The sequence below is a fragment of the Cyprinodon tularosa genome, unplaced genomic scaffold, assembly GCF_016077235.1.
Source record: "Cyprinodon tularosa strain WSP-4 unplaced genomic scaffold, ASM1607723v1 ctg20, whole genome shotgun sequence".
NCBI lineage: Eukaryota > Metazoa > Chordata > Actinopteri > Cyprinodontiformes > Cyprinodontidae > Cyprinodon > Cyprinodon tularosa.
In genome coordinates this window covers 289,475-308,112 of record NW_024038734.1, presented here as the reverse complement: position 1 = coordinate 308,112, position 18,638 = coordinate 289,475, and the positions used below count along the sequence as shown (strand labels likewise).

Genomic DNA, 18,638 nt, shown 5'->3' with positions numbered 1-18,638 from the left:
AAACAAAATATCAAATTAAAGGGTTTTATTTACAGTTCTGACGTTCCTCGGTGTGTTTTACTAATATGATAATGAGTAACGAAGAGAAAAGGGTACAAAGAAGGAATCCTTTTTTGTCCAACAGATCTGTACAAAATGATAAAATAAACTTCCCCAACTCAGTGACATTACATGTAACCAAGGCGTTTCCACAGAATTATTTTAACCCCAATCAGAACAACTTGTATTCTGGTGAAAAATGCATTTAAAAGTCCATGGAGCTATGAGCCAGGTAGTCTTTGCGACCGATGTTGGTGACCTGCTTGGTCTGCATGGCCTCCAGCTTGGGACAGTCGGTAATACGATGGCCGAGACCGCCGCAGAACGTGCAGCCCCTCTCACCTGGGAAGACGGAAGAACAGACACATTACAAACAGGCCTGGTGGTACAGCACAGTGGAACGATGTTAGTGCAATGCTGCAACAAAGACTCTTACCTCCGATGTCCAGCATGGTTTCATCGCCCGTCTGGAGCACCTGGAGGACCGGAGGAACCTTCTGCTTGGCTTCAACCAGCAGAGCTTTCAGATCCATTAACACAGACTCATCTGTTAGGAGATAAAAGATGTTTCCCTTTATGTCCAATCTTATCTGACTACAATAAAATAGCCTAACTTCTGTCAGTGATTCCAAGTTTCTCTTTAAATTATTTGCAAAAACAGAAACTACCTCAATTCCTTCTGAGATGGATCACAAAAAAAAAAAAAAAAAAAAAAAAAAAAAAAAAAACAGATCTTCACCAGATTCCAAAACTCTTACATAGCTGAATATATAAATTTTACGTTAATAAGAAGGAAGGTCATAGCCGAATAAGCCAGTTGATACTTTGCAAGTCACCAAACTAAGTGTAATTTCTAAAACCGCTGATGCTAAACAGGTTTACTTTGCTTCCCAGCACTGAGCCTTTCATAGCAAACTGTGAACAGAAAATAGATAGTTGGGGTTTCAATAATAGTGGATTTATTTTTTCATTTTTGGTCTATTTCACTTCCTGGTCTATTTCAGGACAGCAGTTCTGCTGTCCTGAAATAAACCAGTGTGCAGCTTTTTCCTCAGCTCTTAAAATTCTATCTTGCTAAAGTATTAGCACCTCTTAAAAGTATTCATATTACAGTGGAGAGAAAAATTATATAGATTTCAAAATTTTTTTAACCCTATAATGCCAAATGTATCATATTTGATAGGGACCCTGTTTAGGTTTTACTATCCCTGTTTTGATACGTAACAGAAGGAGAAATGTAGCTCTGTCAGAACACAGAGAGCTCCACTCTATAAGGTTTTTATCAAAAGTAAACATACAGCCTGTTCCAAAACATGATGATAATTTGAGAATGCTTAAGTTAGCTTTACTAAATGTTCGATCTTTAGCAGGAAAATAATTTCTAATCAATGATTTTATCCCCGAACATAGCCTTGACTTTGTTTTTAACTGAGACCTGGTTACATGAAAACTGTCATTCGGCTCTTATTGAGGCCACGCCCCCTAACTTCAGTTTCATCAGTGAAGCCAGAGTGAACAGGAGAGGTGGGGGGGTTGCCGTCTTATTTAGGGACTCACTCCAGTGTAAACAGTTATATCTTGGGGATTTCCCTTCTTTTGAATACGTGGGTTTACAGCTGACGGCCTCATCCAGAGTCATGTTTTTAAATATTTATCGGCCGCCCAAATACTGTGCAGATTTTAATGATGATTTTACTGAACTGTTGTATGTGATCTGTGCGGACTTTGACCATCTTGTTATCACTGGTGGTTTTAACATCCATTATGACTGTCATCAGGAGAAAGGGACTAAAGACCTGATTAACACTCTGGACAACTTCGGGTTGACCCAGCATGTCACAGAGCCCACACACAATAGAGGACATACCTTAGATCTACTGATCTCGAAGGGTCTGGACATTTCTAAGGTCACGGTGTGTGATGTGGGGCTGTCGGATCACTGCTGTGTTTTCTTTGAGAGTACCATCTCAGTGCACACAAATGTCTCAAAGAAGGTGATAACAAAACGGTGTATAACTGAAAATACCAGTGAGATTTTTAACCAGGTCCTCTCTCTAACACCTGCCCTGTCAGGGGCTTCAGTCAATGAGCTGGTCACTAACTTTAATGCTAACATGCTGAGTGTCATGGATTCTATTGCTCCTATTAAGGTGAAAGTTATCTCTGGAAGGAAACGGTCTCCATGGAGAAATTCCACACTGGTGAAAACTGGAAAGAGGGAGTGTCAAAAAGCTGAGCGCAGATGGAGAAAAACAAAACTACAGGTTCATTATGACATCTATAAAGAGAAACTTCACTTTTATAATTTACAGCTGAGGAATGCAAGGAATTGGTATTTTTCTGACATCATCACTAAAAACGGTCATAATGCTCGGGCCTTATTTGCTACAGTCGACAGGCTAACAAACCCTCCTGTGTCAGTAGCACCTGAATTTTATTCCACCAAAGCCTGCAGTGACTTTGCCAAATTTTTCACAGACAAAATCCAAATTATTAGACAAGCTGTTGGTTCAACAACAGCAGGTTCAGGTCTTGTATCGTGTCCACCAAGTCTAAACATCATGACACAGTTTTATCCCATTACTAGCAAAGAACTGGAGAACATCTTGCATCAATTGAACTCCTCCTCTTGCTGTTTGGACATCCTGCCCACTGGTTTTTTTAAAAAGGTCTCAAAGACCTTGGAGTCAGATCTGCTTCAGATTGTGAACTGCTCTCTAACGTCAGGTGTTTTCCCAGAGTCACTGAAAACAGCTGTGATCAAACCTCTGCTAAAAAAGGATAATCTAGACAAGACACAGATGAGGAGCTTACAGGCCGATCTCTAATCTTCCATTTTTAAGTAAGATCATTGAAAAAGCAGCCTCTCACCAGCTAAATGACTTTTTAAGAGAAAACAACCGTCATGATGTCTTCCAATCAGGTTTTAGACAGCACCACAGCACCGAGACTGCTCTGACCAAAGTCACGAATGACATATGTCTGAATACTGACACTGGTAAAATGTCAGTGTTGGTTTTACTGGATCTCAGCGCCGCATTTGATACAGTTGACCACATTGTATTACTCCAACGACTGGAGAAGTGGGTGGGCCTCTCTAGTTCTGTACTAAACTGGTTCAAAACATACTTGGAGAACAGGAATTACTTTGTGTCAGTAGGCAATTTTACATCTGAGCAGACAAAAATGACCTGTGGAGTTCCCCAGGGCTCTATCCTGGGGCCTCTTCTGTTTAACATCTATATGCTCCCACTGGCTCAGGTTATAAAGAACAACAATATTAGTTACCATAGCTACGCAGATGACACACAGCTATATATTACAGTATCACCAGGAGACCGGGGCCCTGTACAGGCTCTTGGTAAATGTATTGATGAGATTAATGACTGGGTGTGCCTCAACTTTCTTCAGTTGAACAAAAACAAAACTGAGGTGATTGTTTTTGGAGCTAAAGAGAAACGACAGCAGGTTGTTGCAGAACTTCAGTCCATACACCTAAAAACCACCAATCAGGCCAGAAATCTGGGTGTAGTGATGGACTCAGACTTAAACTTTGAAAAACACATCAAAGCGATCACTAAATCAGCCTACTATCACCTGAAGAACATCTCAAGCATAAAAGATCTGATGTCTCAGGAAAATCTGGAAAAACTAGTCCATGCATTCATCTTCAGTCGGCTTGACTACTGTAACAGCGTCTTTACTGGTCGACCTAAAAAATCAGTTAAACAGCTGCAGCTCATTCAGAACTCTGCTGCCCGAGTTCTCACAAAGACCAGAAAAGTGGACCACATTAGTCCAATTCTCAGGTCTTTACACTGGCTGCCGGTCCATCAGAGAATAGACTTTAAACTTCTGTTGCTGGTCTATAAAGCTCTGCATGGTTTAGGCCCAAAATACATCAGTGACCTCTTGACCCAGTATGAACCTACTAGACCCCTCAGGTCATCCGGATCCGGCCTTTTATCAGTTCGCAGACTCAGAACCAGACATGGAGAGGCTGCGTTCAGCTTCTATGCTCCACATGTCTGGAACAAACTCCCAGAAAGTCTCAGATCAGGTGAAACACTTAGTTTATTTAAATCCAGGCTGAAGACTCACCTGTTCTCAGCTGCATTTACGTAGATTCTATTCAAAAGTTAAAATCCGCACGTCTCTGTATTCTCTCTTTTTAATCTTAAACTTTTTTAATTTTGAATCACGCTTTTAATTGTTTTTAATTGTTTTCTTTCCCTTTTGCTTATAATGTTTTATGTAAAGCACTTTGAATTGTTCTGTATATGAAATGTGCTATACAAATAAACTTGCCTAAACATACGGTTTCTGAAATGTTTTGCGTCTGACACCTTTTGCATAATTTAATGGTAAAAACTTTGCTCAGAGGGCAGAAGACTACACAAAAAATAATCTTGACTTATCGCATAATAATAAATTATTAATATCAAAAATGTATTTCTGTTTTTTCTTTTTACATATTATGTTAAAAGGCCAAATAAGGACTTCAAACCCCCAAAAAAGTTATTTTCTCTTTTGTTTTATTCTTGGATGGGGCTTTAAAGGGTTAATATTAAAAAAACTTAAGATCAGATACCCCTAAATAATATTCAGAGAAACCTATTTTATTCAGCCGACATTAAATACATTCCAACCGTGTTTTCATTTCTCCCAGTTTTAAAAGATTAGATTAAAATCTGCTGATGACAAAAACAGAAACATTATTTCAATAATTATTATTACAATAATTCAATATTAATACACATCGCAATATAGTTGTATCAAATATCAGTGATTTAACACTTAAACACATTTTCTGTGTTTCGAAAGATGTTTGCTTGGTGAATGGTAAAGGGTCTGTACTTATATGGCATTTTTTTTAAGTCAGGAGACTTGATTACAGCGTTTGTAAAACATTGCCATTGTAAAACATTGTAAAACAAAACAAGCCAACCTCCTGTCTGCGGCACTGTTTGCGGTCAGCTATAATTTGGGAGAGGTGCAGCGAAGCGTCTGTGGAGGGGGCAGGATGTCGACACTCTGGAGCAGAGGTATTGCATTGCACTCATTGCACTGATTTTGTGCAGTATTTTTTGATGCAAGGCCTTTCAGAATCTATAACGCACGGGTATTATTATTTTTCAGCGAATGAGGTTTTCATAGGCCTTGATGGAGTACAACTTTTCTACTTCTGTTATTTGCTGTTGTTTCTCAAAAAAATGCAAAACGATATTAAAGCTTTCATTGATTTATTTCAAAATTGAAACATTGTCTAGCCTGTAAGGTGTAAAAAAAAAAAAAAAAAAAAAAAGAACAAATTAATCGAATCGTGGTGTATTCTTGAGTTTAAAAAATAATCATATCGTTGGGTCACGAAATCGATACTGAATCAAATCGCCATGATGGGTGTGATTTACACCCCTAATAATAATAAGATTTAAAGGAATAGTACACCCAAAACATGATTAGCCTTCATTTTCTACTCACCTCCATGCTGAACAACACTCTGGAGTACTTTTTTGATATCTCAAATGCATCTGGAGATCTGGGAGGCTTCTTGCTGTCTGCTGACATTCAAATAATGGAGGTCTATGGTGACCGAGACAGAAAGGTCCATAAAAGTCCACAAAAACGTGTCAATATTCCTCCATACTGCTCATCCAATGTATTCCAAGTGTCCTGAGTGGGTAGCATCCATAATTTACTCGAAACGAAGTCATTTAGAATGTTTTTAGAGCATAAACAGTAGTGTATAGGATTTCCTGAAAGCGCACACATGCGCGTTCACGAGCCTACGGAAGCCGGCAGACCAAACCAGCGCATTCAGCTCGGCAAAGAACTCATGCTCTTCCTCAACACTGAAGTCCTCAGACATTTTTCTTTCGTTGTTTCTTTCTTTGCACAGGTAAACAGCACATTTCTTCTGCTACGCTTGCATTATCGGCAGAGCAGACGCGAATGCGCACTTTCATCTGGTTTAGTCTGCCGGCTTCCGTAGCGTCATGAACGTGCCAGCGCGCGCTTTCAGGAAATCCTATACACTACTGTTAATGCTCTAAAAACATTCTAAATGACTTCGTTTCGAGTAAATTCTGGATGCTATCCACTCAGGACACTTGGAATACATTGGACGAGCAGTATGGAGGAATATTGACACGTTTTTTGTGGACTTTTATGGACCTTTCTGCCTCGGGCGCCATAGACCTCCATTATTTGAATGTCAGCAGACAGTAAGAAGCCTCCCAGATCTCCAGATGCATTTGAGATATCAAAAAAGTACTCCAGAGTGTTGTTCAGCATGGGGGTGAGTAGAAAATGAAGGCTAATCATGTTTTGGGTGTACTATTCCTTTAAGCATCTGATGAATGAAGTGTAAGTAGAAGAGTTGAGCATGATGACAGCCTTTAAATGAAAGAGCAGAGTGGGAGCTTCTTAATATTACAGGATGTATGAATTGATTACTTTGATTACCCATTGGGATTTATTTTTTTCATTTAAAAGTACTGAGCTAGCTAATCATTGTAAAGGTTTGGTTCACTCTAGGGAGAGTTAATGGTGTTGTCAACGTTCGCTGTGCCAAGGTAAAAAATAAATAAATAAAATAGGACTGGAATCAGTTTTGTTTTGCTGTAAAATTCAAAATAAAGCAAACATTTATCAGCAAACAGAACAGCATTGATAAAGACTAGAGTGGGGAGTTGGGGGTGTGTAGCATGAGAGACAGAAAGGAGGAGGGAAATCTTAACAGGATGATTTAAAAAGGTTAAAGTTTTATCAAAAGCTTGATGTCTCAGAATTGACAGAGGACGTTTAGTTTGTATTTCCAGAGCTAGATATAAATTGTTTGGCTAATTTATTTAAGGGATGTTTCCATAAAAGCTTTCAGGTTGAGGCGTGTTTGGGCTCTTGAACAAATTAAAGTTTTCTTTAATGTAAAAATAAAGGGGAAATTCAGAGAGAAATCATAAAAGAGACAAGATCCCTTGGCGTGAGAGATGAACGCCTCATTTGTTGATAAAAATCTATTCAGCTTTTAGCTTCAAATGAAAATAGAGGTTTTTTTTTTTTTTTTACTGCAATTATTTTATTGGTAGTGTTTCAAAGATGAGCCAAAAATAATTTTTACAGGTTTGCACAGCTAACTGCTGGCTACTTTCTAAGGCTTTCATGCTGTTCATATAGATGAGAACTATATGGTATCACTGAGAAATACATCGCAATGCAGGTTTCAGCCGTTTGGTTCGTCGCCTCTGTGCCTATTCTTTCTGTAGCAGGTATCAGGGATGATATGATGAAAGAAAAAGGCTAAATATAGGTGATCCTGAAAGAAAACCTGCTAGAGGCTGAAAAACACTGAAGACTTGCACAAATGTTCAAAATCCTGCAGGACAATGACAGTGGAAAAATAAAAGTTCAGAACATAACGACCCAGCCGAAGTCCAGACCATAACCTGAATAAAAAAAAACATCTCAAGAGGGATTTGAAAATGGATGCTTATCAAATCTGACAGGATTGGAGCTACTTTTCAAAGAACAATAAGTAAAAGTCTGTAAAGCAGATCAAGACATAACCATTTTATAGAACCACCTTTCACTGCAGCCATAGATGCAGATTTTTGGGGGTTATCAGCCAAAAAGTCCAAAAGCATTAAAGCTATAGAGGACAATCTTTCATTTCTAGGTGAATCTTCTCAATAAGTGGCTCTCCTAATTGTCAATCATTCTAGGGATATGTTTACGTAAGGCCTTCCTACGTGCTCATCCCGTTAGCTATCTTTTTCTGTGCATGTGCACTGTGGTGAGCTACGTTTTCACACAGTCATTGAAGCTAACCTTTCTCACAAAGGTTTTTTGAAAATGGCCAAGGTTTGTGAGAGTAAAAGTCTACGAAGTGTATGTGAAGAAAAGAAAGGCCTCAAAAGAGGCAAATATACCCTGGAAAGCTTTGTGCGGAGAGCTCTCCTTGCAAGGCATTATGGGATATGCTCTCACAGGGCCTCGCTGTCGCCAGGCGAATGTGCGGACACAGTAAGCCTGTATGAGCTATGAGAACAGCAACTTTTAAACAGAGCGTGCACGAGGAGAAATGGGCTCGTGCACGCTCTCGCATGCGCATTTTTCTTAAAGTGGAGAGGTCGGGTCTTTCAAAAAATTCTACAAAATCCAGCACAATGCCATTAAAGTTTGTGACAGTTACCTGCTAAAATGAAAGGGGCGGTTTAATTTTGCAAAGAACTTCACTTTGCCTGATCCCAGACAACTTATTAGCTAAATTTTTCTTTCCTAATGTAAAGACATGAGGAAGAAACTCCAGTTTTTGTAAATTCTGCACCACAAAAGTAAAAGACGCAAAAAATTCTGGGTAATTCTTGGTTGGATTCACAGAAAGGATTGGCAGATAAGGGGATGAGGATTTTCAGAAAGTATAAAATAATTAAGTGTGTAAATATCATCAGATCAGTTCTTGTTTTAAGCACTGTCCTCTTACCACAGCCCTTATTGATAAACGTCGTAGCGATACCAGTCTTCCCTGATCGTCCAGTTCTTCCTATTCTGTGGACTGAAAACAAAAACATTTTGATGAAGTTTTCCAGACTCCACAATCTAATGTCACATAGAAAACAACGTCAGAAATATTTATCAACTAATTTCCTTTCACCATAGTTTTCTATCTCCTCTGGCATGTCATAGTTCACAACATGCTGAATGGCTGGAAAGTCCAGACCCTTGGAGGCAACATCTGTGGCGACCAGGACGTCTTTCTTTCCTTCTTTAAATGCTTCTATGGCTTTAGTTCTTTCTTCCTGATCTGAAAAAAGAAAAATAAACTAATTAAACCTCATTTTAACACCTGTTTTTAAAAGGACTCCTCCATAAAACAATTGCAAGCAGGGAGACCTCTGCTGGCGATAATGAGGAAGTACAAGATTTTAAAATATTATTTAGTTAAACATCCCTTCTAAAACCGCTGTTTTAGAAGCTTTGCATACCTTTTCCTCCATGAATGGCCACCGCTTCCACTCCCTTTAGTAACAAATATTCATGGATGGCATCTACGTCTGCCTTTTTCTCAGCAAATATCAACACCTGCCAAAATAAACAGTAATCATCAAAATATTCACTTTTTTCTCCTGGACTCATAATAATAATTATTAGGTCTTTACAGGAGGCGGTGTTTTCTGAAGACACTCCAGCAGGTACACCATCTTGGCCTCTTCTTTTACATACTCTACTTCCTGCATTCAAATTAGAAACAAAGGGATGCAGTGAAAAACAAAGATTAACCTGAATTAAAATCAAGGGTTCTCATTGACAGAAACACATACCTGGATAACGTCCAAGCTGGCAGCTCCGGCTCGGCCCACATTAATGGTGATTGGTTTGACCAGAGCGCTCTTGGCAAAGTTCTGGATCTTCTTGGGCATGGTAGCACTGAAAAGTAGGGTCTGCCTTTGTCCCTAGACCAGAGGGACACATCAGAAGGGCTGTTTTTAATTTACAAGCATCAACAGATGAAGTGCAGCAGCTGGAACAAACACAACATGGCCAATTCTTGCTCCTTCTAAGGGCTTAAGGACTGTGGGAAAAAACTAAAAGCACTGAGAAGTGCGAAATTTGAAGAAATATGCAGTAGCAACAGAAATGATGACATAACTCAGGAACAAAAAGAAAATCCACAGAACTGCAATTGAGAAAAATGCAGATGCTTCTGGATAAAAAAACAAAACAACTTAGACTTTGTAATTAAAAACATCCAATTAAGTCTGACAACAGCCCGACAATAAAAGCTGTGATATGTGAGGTGTTACGCTAACACTCCAGATTCAGCTACTCCTTTCTTCCATGAAGACTTGTACCTGGAACCATCATTCAGCTTTGCAGAAACTGGCATTGGGTGTCTTGGAGACGCGACGCATCTAATGCTGCATTGCATTTGTCCTTACAACCTTTCTACTTGTGTCTTAACTCAGAGTGAGTCGAATTACGAGTCAGTGCAACAGGATGGTACCCGCCTTCTGCATTCAAGATGAGTCCTACTCGCTTTAAAAGCAGTTAACATTTCCTACTTTGATTCTGCAGCAGTTCTTTATCCTGTATGGAACATTAAGCCAGTTATTCCAAGTACTACTTTCAATTCTTTGTATAAGTGCAAAATAGCAAGTTAAGAACCGTTATTGGGATGCTTTAACTGATAAAATGACTTTGATGGCCATTGAGAATAAGAAGGTTTGCAACTGGAACTCATCAACCTTGGAGTTTACGTCACTAACTTACCAGTTATCTGTTCTGAAGATGAAGAGACACAGCCTAAGGCCCTGTCCAGATTAAGACTGGTTTGGGTGTATACAACAAGCATCTTGATTGCTTAGAGGGTCCCCAGCGAAATCTCGCTTTGAGTTATTGGTGCATCCATATCCAGCCTTGCTTTGCTCCAATTGCTCTATTTACATCGAACAAAATGTGTCCTTTGAATCACAGACCAATAATCTACTCAATTCAGTTTAATTATATAGCGCCAATTCATGACACGTCATCTCAAGGCACTTTACAGAGACAATTCAACCAGATAATACAGTAAAATTGGTTCAAAGTTTTCTAACTAAGGAAAACCAGTTGATTGCATCGACGCATTGACTTGAAGGCAATCCCTCACACTAAGCATGCTTGTAGCGACAGTGGAGAGGAAAAACTCCCCTTTAACAGGAAGAAACCTCCAGCAGAACCAGGCTCAGTGTGAGCGGCCATCTGCCGAGGCCGACTGGGGTTCAAGGAGACATGAAAATCTTTACCAATAGGGATAACATGTAAATCACGACTCCGTTCGCAGCGCTGTTGAGAACAGACCTTTTCTCTGCTGATAACTTATCAGCCTTTGAGTGGATGAAGCCAAAAAGCTGCAGGAGAGAAGACCTGAGCATCCCACATAATGAGAAGTTTTTGGGTCTTTGTCGTCACCATAAAACAGTCAAGTAATCTTTAATATTAGAGTAAAATTATATAGGATCTTTGTTTTATATCTTCAGCTTGTTTCTCTCATCCACTTTTCAGTAAAATATTAAGAGATTAGATGTAAGAACGAAAAGTGTTACATTAATTTCTAACTCCAGATAACTTTTCAGACCATCATACGCTGAAGGGTAATATATTCTACAAATGTGTAATGATCAATTAAAGTAAAGGGAAAAAACACATCTCTCAGATTGATTTTTCATACAATCATGTCAACATTTCTAATCTACACTACAAGTTTCTCACCTTAAAATAAGAAAAAATTGTCCTGATGTCTTCCTCGAATCCCATGTCGATCATTCTGTCTGCTTCATCCAAGGCCAGGTAGCGGCATATGTCAAGACTAACCATCTTCTTTTGGAGCAGGTCCATCAATCTTCCTGGGGTGGCCACCATCATGTGGACGCCACTGAAAAAAAGATGATGACATCATCCTTCCATCCTCTATTGAAACACAAGCTGCTACTTTGCTTTCTGTCATGACACTTAGTGACCTAAGGTGATTAACTGTGCTGCTAATAGAAAGTCTTTCTTCAGTCTCTCTGTTCCTCTCAGAGTCGCCTCAACCAAACGGCTCGTTGACAGATTCTTCGCCCCTGAACAAGCCAATCAGTCTCACTTACTGCTTCACCACCTCCATCTGCTCTTTGACAGACATTCCTCCGATGCAAAGAGCTGTGCGCAGCTGTGGCGCTCCTTCCTCTTCCAGCATCTTGCAGTAATACTCTATGATGCCATGAGTCTGCCTCGCCAACTCTCGCTGGGGAAAAAAGAAATAAAAATGTGCAGATGTAGTTTAATCAAGGTTTTTCCTAAACATTGCTTTGGTGGTTAAGGTTTAGAAACGAGAAGAGTGTGGGAATAATTACTGCCAGACTTGTAGAGGTGAATTGTAAACAAATTTAATTTGTGTGCATCTTGCTATTCTTTTTTTTTTTTTTTCGTTTTCACACCACATGTTTTAAAGATTTTCAAGTTAAAATAAATGTTAAATACATCTACAAAACTTATTGTTCCAGGACTAAATTAGCTTTCAGAAGTCCTTTTGTTCCAGAGCAACTATGTTGCTAAAGAAAACTTCTAAACTGGTGTGAGTGTGAACGTGCTGAAAAGTTAATGAAAAATGGTCCAACAATGAGCTGAAGTAAGCTGCAGCATTATTACCACAACTTTTGGCTAATTGAGTTTAAGCCTGAAATGATTCATTGGATTTATCGTTATTAGTAATTTAGTAATTGAATCATTTCTTAGAGCTATGGAACACAGACTCTAAAACGTGCCATTTGCTGAGAGATTGATTATTAACAGCAGGAAATAAGAAAACTCTACATATATAAACTATAAACATTTATAAACATAAGATATATATTTTTTATTGAAGATTAAACTGTTTCATATATATTTAAATTTCAAATATTTATTTGTTTAGAAATGTTAATGTATTAAAAGTATCTTTTGTTAGATCGATTGATCTAGGTATGGCAGTCTGATTTAACACAGTAAAGGTCCAAAAAATGAGATATTAATATTAAAGCACAGATTACTCGATTTTTAATGATCATTCTTTAACTGCTGCAAAGTAAGTATTTAAATGAATCCTAAGCATCAAAGAAAGTATCTTTAAGATCCTTAACAGTAGATGTGTGGTGTTTGTAGCCTCCGACCGTCCTTCAGCACAGCATCGGGTAAAAACCATCGTCACTCAACATTTTTTGTTCATTGGCATCAGAGCGAAAAATTCTCCAAACACAACTTTTGTCTTTTCCAATTAAGAGGGTCACAAAGGTTTTCATACTGGGCACTTTAGCAGAGTTCAAACACTTCTGTCAGCAGCCGTATGGCATGAAGTTTGTCCCATTATTGTTGCAAGCAAAGAACATGTTTTTTCTAATGAAATTAGGAAAAAAAAACAAAAAAAACAACAACATTGTGTAAATGGACACCCTATTCCTCTATAACTCAGTTTGAAGAGAACAACATTCATAAAAAGATAAATTTGAAGAAAAAAAAACAATAGAAAATGTAAAAGCATTTGCATTTGTCCTTAGGGATACTATGAACATCCACCTCATTCAGCTTGAATGCACCTTAACATTTCATAAATGTTTGATTTATAAAACAAAAACCATCAAACATAAATCAACATGAAAATTTGAAAAATCAGTCAGTGGCAAATGTTCTAATCACAGACTGTAATTAGATTAAAACTGCTAAAAATGTTGTCCATGTTTACATAGCGACAATTCACAAGACACTTCATCTTAAGGTCCCTAACATAAAATAAAAAATTTAGAGAATTAATGTTTTTCAGTAGCTACGTTTACATGGACACAACTAATCGGATTGAAGGCCTGATCAGATCAAAAATGTTTCATGTAAACATGTCAGACTGAAGATTCTAATCCGATTCGGTCCGATCGGAAATAAATTTAATTCCGAAAGAGAGAGGAGGTTTTTGCCGATCGCCATTCTGATTGGCGTCCATGTAAACACCCATTCGGATCTTAAGAGTAAAATAATCTTCACTGCGCATGTGTGCGACGTCAGCGTGACGTTTTTCCGCCTTGTCAACAACAGGAAACCACCGGTCGCTCTTGCTCTTGTTGTGAACAACATGGCGGGGGGAGTCTAGGAACGCCGACTTATACACTCAAGTTCATTTAAAGCTGCAGGAAGCAGGAATTTATCCTCCTCCTCTTCCTCTTTTCTCTCTCCACAGCCCACTCGCTCTCCCACGCCGGTTCAATCGCTCATTCTCTACATTTTCTCTCGGACATTTCGCTGCCAAGCGCTTTTTTCCTCCTCTCTCCGTTTTTCTTTCCGCTCGCTCCGAGCGCATCGTTTGTCAGGCCTCCCAAAAACCAGACGCAGACAGAACTGCCAAGTTTGGCAGGAAGTTCTGCGCATGCTTAAAAGATTTAATCTGATCCAACGCTTGGTACATGTATACACACGTCATGATCGGATCATTTCATTTAGTGTCCATGTAAATGGAGATTTTGAATTTCCGATCAACCAAGGTTTGGATCGGATCGGGGAAATTTTGCGCATGTAAACGTAGCTAGTGTTAATTATAACAGAACAGTTGATTACTTTGACAATCCCACTGAGGACTAAAAGATTAGTATATATAATATCTATATGTATTGATCTAATTCCTCATTATTTGCTTCCATTTAACACAAAATAAAATGTTCTGATTGTCTCTATCCTCAGTGAAAACAATTAAGTGTGGAGTGTCTTACTGAAGGACAGATGATGAGTCCATATGGTCCCTCTCTCTTGAAAAAAGGCAGACGCTTCTCCTGCTCCAGGGCAAACATGATGATCGGCAGGGTGAAGACCAAAGTCTTTCCTGACCCCGTGAAGGCGATGCCAATCATGTCTCGACCTGATAGGCTGCACACAAACACGGTCAGTCCATTAAATGCATTAAATTCAAACAGAGATCACATTTAGTCTACCTCCATGCAGAGCACTTACACTGTGGGGATTCCTTGAATCTGAATTGGGGTTGGATGGATAATCCCCTTCTTTTTTAAACCTTTGAGAATTGCTTTTTATAGAAGAAAAAAAACAAAGCAGAAATAATAAATAGGAGAGATATAAAACCACTGAGGGGATTTTTTTTGTACGAGGTGTCACCTGGAGGAAACTTCATCTCCCTGAAGCTTTTGATCGGGGGAGGGATGCCTTCTCCATCCACTAGGATGTGAAATTTCTTTCTGGCGCGTTCGTGTCTTGTCTCTGGCATATTTAGGATGTATCGCGGTGCCTTCCAGCTACAAAAGAATATCCATCAGATTGAACGAAACCCAGCAAATGAAAGAAAACTTATAAAGAGGAAAAGCTTCCAAACAGACAGGCGGCTCACCTTGTTTTAATTGGGTCATCATATATGATACCTTTGGCCATTTCCTTTACAGACATCAGGGCTAACAGAAGGGAGTTCAATTTTGCATGATTAGTTTTAACAAAAAAGTTTGAATTCTAAAGATCTTGGAAACGTTTTCGTACCTCTGCCCTCAGCCACACTTTCCAGGATCTTCTCTTCCTCTTTCAGCTGTTTCTCTTTGGCAGACTCCTTACGAGCTGTGTGCACAAACATGTAGAAGCTAATTACAATCCTGTACAGCCAAGGTAGAAACAGAGATACAAGTGAAGATCTACTCTGCACCTTCTGCTTTCTCTTTGAGATGTTGATGTTGGTCAAGGAGACTAATATTGGAGCGTGGACCAAGGCCTTCCTCCTCATCCCGTTGTTCCTCTCCGCTATCCTTCTGCTCCTCATCCACAGCCTTCCCACGCAGACGTAACATCTTCTGGAGCTATAAACATTCAAAAAACAAATACTGGAAATTACAAGTTTGTTTTTCCATAAGTGAATTGGTATAAGACAACGAAAACAAAGGAAGATTTAGATATATTAGTAAGACAAACGCTACGTTCACACTGCAGGCCTTAATGCTCAATTCCGACTTTTTTTGTGAAATTCGATTTTTTTGCGTTGCTGTTAAAATTTCCAAATATATGTGACATGTATGTGATCTCCTGTGTGAACTGCATTCATACAACCTAAGTGTCCTGCATGTGCAGTAGAGGACGCAATGATGTCACAGGCCAGCGTGCTCCGTGTTTACGGAAGTAAACATAGATGGTAGCACAGGAGCACATCTAGCGATCTTTCCCAACCTTAAAAACTCGATCTTTCCAAGATGGTTAAACAAAATACTACTCTCCACATTATTGTCCACCATTGTTATTTTTTTTCTTGCCAATTCTGCGTAGCAAGAAGCAGAAGAGTGACCAGTGTCAGATATTAATGACATTTAGGTCGGATGAATGCGACCTGGCTGTTCAGACACAAGTCGCATTTGAAAAGATCAGATTCACATCGGATTCAGGACCACAGAGCCAAGCAGCCTGGGTTCCATTTGAAAAAAATTAATCGGATCTGTGTTGTTCAGACTGTCATGAAAAAATCAGATCCAGGTCGCATGTGGGCTAAAAATCGGATTTGGGTCACTTCAGGCCGCGGTGTGACCGTAGCCAAAAAGTCTTATAAAATGTGATTGAGTCACTTTGGAGAGAAATCTTAACCGGATTTCTGTTACCTTCGATTACTAGAGTAAGATATCTCACCATTTGTTGTTTCCGTATTTTGGCTGGAACATATGGGACATAATCATCATCCTCTGATCCTTCTGAGCCCGACTTTCCTTCATCTTCATACGATCTCTGTGGAAACACAAATATCAAAATCATCAAAACCCTGTTAAAGTGTATCTGCTTTCATGTAACAAAGAATTTATGGATAGGAGCTAAATGGTAACCCCAAAAAAAGCACTAAAGCACATTGTGATTCAACAATTATTTTTAGAAACTTGTCATGAGGAATTTGAGGATTATAAATACATTACTGAGTTAAAGAGTGAAATTTATCATGATACAGTTTCACGGCTGAATACATGGTTTGTTTGGTGGATGATTTTTATGCCAACAATCAGATAAAAAAATGAATTTTAAAATATTTACTTTAATACTTTATCCTTTAGCATGCTTTATCCACACCTGGAGCACGTTCAGTTTAAACCCAAAGCTTCCCCCATCCCTTTAAACTTTAGTTAAAGAGACACTTTATCGTTTCCATGACTTATAAACGGTGGTAGTTTCTACAGTGTTAATCATTTTATTAGCTTCTCCAAAATCAATGTTCACAACGTCAACAAGCAATGCAGTTTCTGTTCACTTTATTCTTATATTTATTAAAAAGTTGTCGCGTAATTTGTTTAGACTTAGCTGAAGTCATAACCGTTTTAATATTACCATTCATATAAAAGCACACTGGTTATTAATCCTCTGAAACGTCAACATTGTGTAGTTAGCATGGGTTACCGATTCGCGAAGACCCATGCTAATTTTGCTTTAATATATACATTTAACCAAAAAACACACTTTAACATCAAATTTTTTCTGTAAAATACAATTACATTACATTAAGGTGTTTATTTTAATGCGCACAAAAAGTACACTTAAAAGAAGTTAGTTAGCATGCTAATATTAGCTTCCAATGGCTAACTTCAAACGGTCGGCAGCGGGGATTTTACTTACCTTTAGCACCCGATTTTCGCTCTCCATTTTTATTTATTTTTACGAAATGTTACTTTGTATGCTTTGTGGTTTGGCTACAAACCATACGTCAAGGAATAAATTCAATTATAGTAGAAATCCAGCATGTTTTCATAACACAGGAAGCTACTCGTGTAAGGCACGCCGGGAGGGTCAAATCACTCGGAGTCGCATCTTCTGAAACTAGCGATGGACGAAACGACCGCTGTACGGAAACCGCTACGGGCCAAAAATGATTTAAAAAAGATAAAACAACACACCTGCGTTTGTCAAAACTGTATTGTTTTAATCTTTCCGGACGAAAGATTTTTTTTTTCACAGTATCAAAAGTGAATTAAAAAAAGAAACAAGCCAACATACACTTGGCTGTTGTTGGTATAGTATAAATCTACATTCAAAACATTAAGATAATATTTTCTAGTTGGAGTATAACCTGGAAAGCGTCAGAGATGTTACATTAAAACAGAATTTCAGGACAGATTTAAAAAGAAAAAAAAAATCATCTTCATCAAAGCCATCAGGCAAATACATTGACACCGTGTAAAAACCTAAGGCTGTGTCCTAAAGGTCTCGTCTATTATTGTTTTCAAGAAAACACTTGGGAGGAGAGTTTCAAGTTAACAGTACAGGTCAGAGCAGTATGGTTGAAAAATGAAACTCACACATATACACAAAAAAACCCTCAGGAAGGTGAGAATAAAGGCAAAGGGGCAAAAAATATGAATTCATTACTGTATGTACAAGCATTTAAATTAACCGCAACACACAAGATCAGAGTGAAAACTGAACAGTGCGCTGCCAAGCAGGAGCTGAAATAGCAGTTTAGAGAGTAAGCACTTCATGGCAAAAGGGGGTTTTCTTCAACATCAGAATGCATTGGACATCTCTGTAATTCTTCATAACGAGCACAGAAGGGGGACTGACACTAAAGCAGATTTTCCCAGTACAAGACAGGAGCAAAGGATTCAGTTTCTTTTGTGTAGAACACACCATGCATAGGGATGGCATCTGCAGGGGTTAAGGTGAGAGAAATTACATTTACCATAAATCCCATAGACCAAATCTAAAAAAAAAAAAAAAAAAAAAAAAAAAAGACATGAATATTGATATTAGTGTTTCTCTCAAATCTATTGGTTTAAAAACAAACATGCTATGTTGTTTTTTTTTCTTTCAATTTCATAACAAGAGGGTCAAGTTGGAAGGGAGATTCTTGCAACTGTTGTAGCTATCTCACTAGTTGGTGATGTCTTATCTTTTAACATTCATACAAAATATATGGTGATCCATTCTGACAGCTGTAAATCGCTAGCATACCGGGGTAAACTGTAGGAGTGCAGGTTGTGATGAATGAGGACGAAAGATTCAGTTTCACTTGATTGGGATTCAGTTTAACAACTTTAACATTTCTCAGATTTGTGATAAAAACCATTTATTTCATTTGTTTACATACTACATACGTAAGCACA

The 18,638-nt window shown here is 38.5% G+C and overlaps 1 protein-coding gene across 1 annotated transcript; it reads right to left on the bottom strand.

Moving 5' to 3' along the window:
* Nucleotides 1–10: 10 nt before the first annotated feature.
* LOC119783223 (probable ATP-dependent RNA helicase DDX41) lies at nucleotides 11–17,343 on the bottom strand. The gene is made up of 17 exons (XM_038284616.1): nucleotides 17,155–17,343; nucleotides 16,186–16,281; nucleotides 15,221–15,371; nucleotides 15,061–15,135; nucleotides 14,918–14,978; nucleotides 14,689–14,825; nucleotides 14,527–14,599; nucleotides 14,289–14,442; nucleotides 11,667–11,803; nucleotides 11,290–11,452; nucleotides 9,360–9,491; nucleotides 9,198–9,269; nucleotides 9,024–9,120; nucleotides 8,693–8,842; nucleotides 8,522–8,593; nucleotides 476–586; nucleotides 11–381 (listed from the first exon to the last, which is right to left on the bottom strand). The coding sequence occupies exons 1-17, from the start codon at nucleotides 17,179–17,181 to the stop codon at nucleotides 245–247; spliced, it is 1,845 nt and encodes a 614-aa protein (XP_038140544.1). The 5' UTR covers nucleotides 17,182–17,343; the 3' UTR covers nucleotides 11–244.
* Between the last annotated feature and the right edge of the window lie 1,295 nt (nucleotides 17,344–18,638).

Coding starts and splice junctions, on each gene's coding strand:
- LOC119783223 (XM_038284616.1), bottom strand. CDS start 17,181: ATGGAGAGCGAAAATCGGGTGCTAAAG. Junction 8,843..9,023: donor GGCCATTCATGGAGGAAAAG/GTATGCAAAGCT, acceptor TTCTTTTTTCAG/ATCAGGAAGAAAGAACTAAA. Junction 8,594..8,692: donor AGAGGAGATAGAAAACTATG/GTGAAAGGAAAT, acceptor TTTTGTTTTCAG/TCCACAGAATAGGAAGAACT.